The sequence below is a fragment of the Halyomorpha halys genome, unplaced genomic scaffold (genome assembly GCF_000696795.3).
Source record: "Halyomorpha halys isolate HHAL.00 unplaced genomic scaffold, Hhal_1.1 Scaffold36.1, whole genome shotgun sequence".
Lineage (NCBI taxonomy): Eukaryota > Metazoa > Arthropoda > Insecta > Hemiptera > Pentatomidae > Halyomorpha > Halyomorpha halys.
Window position 1 is genome coordinate 482,904 of NW_027108624.1, and position 6,286 is coordinate 489,189.

At 28.8% G+C, this 6,286-nt stretch overlaps 1 protein-coding gene across 1 annotated transcript in view; it reads right to left on the minus strand.

The window, feature by feature from the left end:
• Nucleotides 1-6,286, minus strand: part of nord — an 88,542-nt gene that overhangs the window by 46,109 nt on the left and 36,147 nt on the right. The window contains exon 2 of the mRNA XM_014429814.2: nt 738-890. Coding sequence (XP_014285300.1) covers nt 738-874 — 137 coding nt within the window. The 5' untranslated portion in view covers nt 875-890. The remainder of the gene's footprint in view (nt 1-737; nt 891-6,286) is intronic.

The window sequence follows — 6,286 nt, forward strand, 5'->3', positions numbered from 1 at the left end:
TGTCACAAATAAAATCATACATAAAGACATTAATGTTCCCTATGTAACCGATCTAGCCCGAACCAGATATCACTCCTTCCATTATAAACTCTCTAACCACACAAACCCCCTAGTTTCTAATCTTGCATCCTCTTCCATTCCTGACAATCCTCCGAGGCGCCTGAAAAGAAGGTGGCCACGAGATCAGCTAATCTAAAATGTCTAGAGTGCTATCAATGGGTAGTTTCTCTACACGCCTTTAACACTCCAATTTAATTTAGATCAGATTTACTAAATGTATTATAATGTACAGTTGTAAATAAATATTTTAAAAAAATAATAATAATATTTAAAAGAGTTAGTGGTTCAAAATCATTATTATTGAAAACGATATGAATTAATTTACACATAGAGCAGTTCAATTAACACTACATCAGTAAAACAGAAGAACAAAGGTTAAAGTCGGTGTCCAATCGTTTGGCACAATCAGCTCCTAATAAGAACTGCTGCACTGAGAATCAGCAAAATCCAATATTTTAAAAAGTACATGGAAGGTTTTCCAGTTACTTACTTTTGCTAAGCGGAATATTACAATGCGACGCCACAATTACTTCTAATATACTTACATAATAATAGCTCTCTCTTAAAATCTCCAAGTTTTTCATTCTTCCTCTTTTTATTACCAAATTACTATTTTTTTAAGTAATTTTTATGGAAATATCCCAAACAACATCATTAACATAATAAATATTCCCTACCTGACCGCTTTTCCTGGATATAAGAAGGCGGAGAACAGCTTGTCCTCCTCGATGACCATCGGGGTCGAGTCTTCTGGTCTGCGGGAGCTGGCAGCTGAGAGGCATACGGCCAACCAGGCCAGGCCGCACAGGGACATCCTTCGGCCGCACGATCTGCTCAGGTAGAAAATAAAATTACTATATAATTACCAAATACAAAAGCTGTGGAAACAGAATTTTAAGTGTTAAAAACAAAAAAAAAAAGTTACTCCTGTGATGTATATGTGAAGTAGGAGAAACTCGTAAAACTGTTTTAAAAAAACCTTAAAGGATTTGCGGAATTATAAGCAAAAATTTTGTTTTTTGTGGTGCATGATATAAATTTGAGTTCAGTTTTGGCATAAAGTAGCATTTTCTGCATAAAAGGGCTTTTTTGTAATGTTACCAAGCTTGATACTTTTTATTTTTCGATTTTCATAAAAATTGAACTGAGAGTTTCTAGAATTTTGAGAGTTGTGTGATTCAACAGTTCCATTTTAGGGAAAAGAACTCAAACGTTCCCCACAAAATTCGCTATTTTAATGTATTTTTGACATTATTACCAAGCATATTACTTTTTTTACGATTTAAAAAAAAATAGTAATATTTTTACTAAAATTAGTAACTAACTTTTGGGTCGCGTTATCCAAATCCGAGCACGGATTTGATAAAAACTGAAGATTTCTTCAAAAAAACACTTTTTAAAAAACGTATTGACATTTTTAACAACTTGAATATCTCATAGTTTGTTATTTTAGTTTTACAAGTTTGAGTGACATTTTATATGTAAAATAATTATTGCTTGATCGGAAGTAGATTTATAAAATTAAATGTGTTTGGTACACGCCATCTTCCAGAGAACCCCCTAATATTGTCAGGTGTGCAATGTTATGCAATATCTTTTATAGTAGTGTTTATATGTTTATTAATAATTAATATGATTACATATTAATTTATTTAATTTTACTTGTAATTAATATCATAGCAGAATAGCCTGCAAAACGTTTTTAAAAGAATTGAGTGTGATGTGTAAATTTATATTTAAGATTATCCTTTAGAATGGAAACGAAACGTTGTACTGTTGATGATATAACAAGTGCTGAGACTTAACATTGAAACTAATTAATTTATTTAAATGATAATTACCAGTCTCAAGAAATTGAAAAGATTATACATAAAATAAATAATAATTTTGGTTAAAAAAATAGTGATAAATAGTCAATTAAAAGACATGGAATGAGATTTAATAGGTTTTCCACTTTTTGTTTAATTTTTAATTTTCGCATATTTTCATCCAATTTTTTCCTACTAGAATTTTAAAGTTTTTTTTAATTTTTATTTATTTTATTTTTTTTTTGTTGACAAGAATTTTTTCCAAAATCTCAAGTCTTTTTGCGGTATTTAGAAATCTATATAGCCGACAAATAGATATAAATAATCTGAGGATTTAATTGGAAAATCATAGTATGTCAGTAGCGGTCACTCATCATACATTTGCTAGGCGCTGTAATCTGTAATAGGTAGTAAATCTTTAATAAAAAAATAAGTTTTTTTTAACTTATTAAGCTTTATTATCATACTATAGATCAATTGTTATTAATATATTTGTTTGAGAGTGGTTTAGTTTATTTAAAAACAAATTTGATCCTTTTTCTCAACTTAATTCTTTTTAAAAACTTCCAACGTTTCGACCACTTAGGTCATTTTCAAGGATACCTTTACTTTGTTGTCATTTTTTCTTTTAAAATTCTTAACAATGCCGGCTAATTGCCTTTGTCCCATCTAATTTCTTCTATATAATTCTTTCCTAAATTTAAAACTTGTACTAAACACTTTTCTTTCTATAATTTACATTTGCAAACTCTGTAATTGTAATTGTATTTGCAAATGTAAATGATAGAAAGAAAAGTTGTTAGTACAAGTTTTAAATTTAGGAAAGAATTTTATAGAAGAAATTAGATGGGACAAAGGCAATTAGCCGGCATTTTTAAGAATTTTAAAAGAAAAAATGATAACAAAGTAAAGGTATCCTTGAAACTGACCTAAGTGGTCGAAACGTTGGAAGTTTTTAAAAAGAATAAAGTTGAGAAAAAGGATCAAATTTGTTTTTAAATAATACTATAGATCTTTTTCTTTGCATTAATTATTAACATAAACTAGTCTTTTAAGACATTTATTAGATTATGTTTAAATATTTTGGAGTGATATGCTATCTCTACTTGGTTAGTCTTTTTTAGATTGTTGAATTGAGATGTGACATTAACATGAGTTTTCCTTAACGAAATATATTAATTTTCCCTGATACTTGATAGTACAACGCTTTACTTCAGAGCCATTTGTTTATGATTCTAATTATATAAAATAATTTCGAAATTTAAAAAAAAGAATAATGGGGGATATATTATTTATATAATTTGTTTATCAAAAGTGTACTATCTACCACGAATGCTCCCAAAACCATTACGTGAACCAGCTTCGAATCTATTTCTGGAATAATAATAACGTAGCCCTGAGGTTTCCCGTGAACCGCAAACTGAATTCGAATATAATTTTAGAACGTCGAGCCGGGTTTCGTAAACAAAGAAACTGCACTGCACTGCAATGAAGATGGCAAACTGCTTCTCTGAACCGATGAGTAAATATTTTGGCTTAGCTCGCATTTAGTCTTAACTATAGTTAAACTATCACAGGATCTATTTCTGGTAAAAGTTTATTTGAAGTTCAACGGAAAGTCAGTGAAGTAAATTGAAGAACACAGTACCTTCTAGAATAAAGGTTTTAATTATATATATATATATATATATATACATATATATATATTTTTTTTTACTATGTGTAAGAGTGGGTATCTCAGTGGCAAGTTACTGTGGTACTAACTTCGGCTGTGGCAGATTACTTTCTGTTAAACCAGCCTCACGAAGTGGGTACCCTTTATTGGGTATAATACTGGTGGTAGAGCGTGATTCTGACCATATCACCTCCATGCACAACCGTTGGTCTAGTAACTGTACTTCCTTACAAATTACTGTATCCTAACCCGTTATGAGTTGTAAAGGTACAGATGTAATTTAATTTTTTTTGCTGTGTGTGGTTGCACCGTTCTTAAATTATTTATAATTTTTTCAAATACTTTAAAATCTTTTAAATTCTTCATAATTTGCTTAGAAAATTTTTTGTATTTTCCTTTTAATTCTGCTACATCTTGGCTATTGATTCCCTTTTTCCTTCTTGGTTCCGTTTACTTGGTGCAGTTTACGTTCTATTAATTGTTGTTTTACTTTTTTTTACAGCTGTAATATTATTATTACCCTTCTATTTTATTTCCTAATCCTCTCACTCTGTTCTATACCTTCAAATCCAATATTGAAATTAGAAGAATTTTGATTGACAACTCCTTTTAACAAGTGCTTCTAATTTCGCAAGGTAGGCAGAACTATGAACAGAGGTAGACGCTATTCTTACTGGCGTTTGCTGGAAATTTATTTATTTTTTAATTCAGTTACATAACTTAGGCTGTTTCGAGTTTTTAAGGTTCTTGATCTCAGAATACAAAAAAAAATTTGTTTTCGATGACGTTCTTCGACTTTTTTCGCTGACTATGCAAGTAAAAAAATAGATTTTCTTAAAAACTGCTCAAATGATCTTAATTAATCTCGGATATTAATTCCAGTCTTTATAACGAATATTATCCAGTCGGATATTAATATAAGTCTTTCGTTATCGGGAGCTTTTTAATGATTATTTTTTCCTTATAATTATTGTTCATGTTTTATTTTTATTCGAAAGGTTTTTCCTTTATTATTTGTATTTTTAGGAACTTGACATGGTAATATATTTAATAATTATTTACGATGAAGTTATTGACATTTGTGATTAAACTTGAGCAATCAAATGATCTTTTAAATCAGATAGGTTTTATCCCCATTGAAATACACTAACACTTAAACGCTGAATTAAAAAAAAATCTTTCTGTAAAGTAACTTTAATATTGTTTATTAAAAAAAAAAAGTCCCGTTGTTAGCAATATTTTACAATATATAAAAACAAAATAATTAATACTTTTATGAATAACTAAAAAAATAAATAAATCAGATTCCAACAGAAAATGCCGAGACCGCACGATCTTCCCCGATCTCATAACTGCTTCGTTAACTTTTGTTCAACTGTTGCATTCTTGGCAGGGACAAAATTTATATTTACACTTTTTATTATCTTGTAGTATCAACTTATTTACAATATGCACAGCTAACATTGATTATCAAATTGTTGATAATAATAACCTACTATTATCACAGATTCACTTATTACAACTATTCAGTTTACAATGTTTATTACGCTCTATTACTATTATTACACAGTATTGTTGATATACAGTGTGTTTCAGGGTTAAGTGGCCAAACTGAAAATATGAACTAGGGACCTCAAAACAAGAAAAAAATTTCCTTTGAAGGTATGCCCGCAAACGCTTTGTTTTGGAGATATTCACACCTAAAGATTTTCATTGTTATGAATTATTTACGTTATATGAAATAAATGAAACTTTTTTATTTGTTCTAACTACTTTATTAATTCAATTTAAACATTAAGACTCATATTAAATGTTGTTTAAAGTCCTTGAGCATTAAGACAGCCTCGGCATCTTTCTTCAACAGCAGCAATGGCAGCAGCAGTATGTGTAATTGTTTCACAAGATTCAATTATCCTTCTTCGTAAGGAATTAAGACCATAAAAATAGCTGTATATTAGGGGTATTCAAGATCTTTAGTTTAACATGTTAAAGCGTGTTAAATGGAAAAACGTATGTTAAATGGACAACCATTTCCTTATTTTACCATATTAAAACTTAAAACTTAAAATATTAAAATTTTTTTAAACAGGCAAATCAGTTGCCAATTCTTCACATTTTCACTTTTCACTAACTTTAGACATGTTGCAATAAATTACTGTAATCAAAACTTAAAAGTAAATAAAAACAAAAAGTGTTGGGAGGAAAGTTTACTAAACAATTTGCTAAGAAAATCCGCTAGGAGCTCTTATGCATTTAACATTTATCATGACTTTAAATAGGGCTGTTCACAATTTTATACTTCTAGTATTTAACATGGTAAAACATTTTACATTTAACACAATATTATGAATACCCCTATTGTAAATAAGTTGATAGATCTTTGAGAATGGCCGTAATGGCCGAAACGTAGGAGTTAAAAGACAATAAAAAAGTGTAAGACCATTTTTATAACTAATAAAATTTTTGTTCATAATTTTCGTCTTCTCTTGTCTCCAGATGTTTTTTTCTTTACTTCACAAATAACACGAGATCACTGACCTACACAAGATTGATTTAAAAAAATTCCTCATTAAAAATTATAACAGTTGTAAAATAATGTAAACTATATATAATCAATGAATTAAATAATATAATATAGTAATAAAAATTTAATAAACAAGATAAAACGAAAATTATGAATTTTTTGTTCATATTTCGTCTTCTCTAGTATCCATATATTTTTTTCGTTACTTCATAAATAACG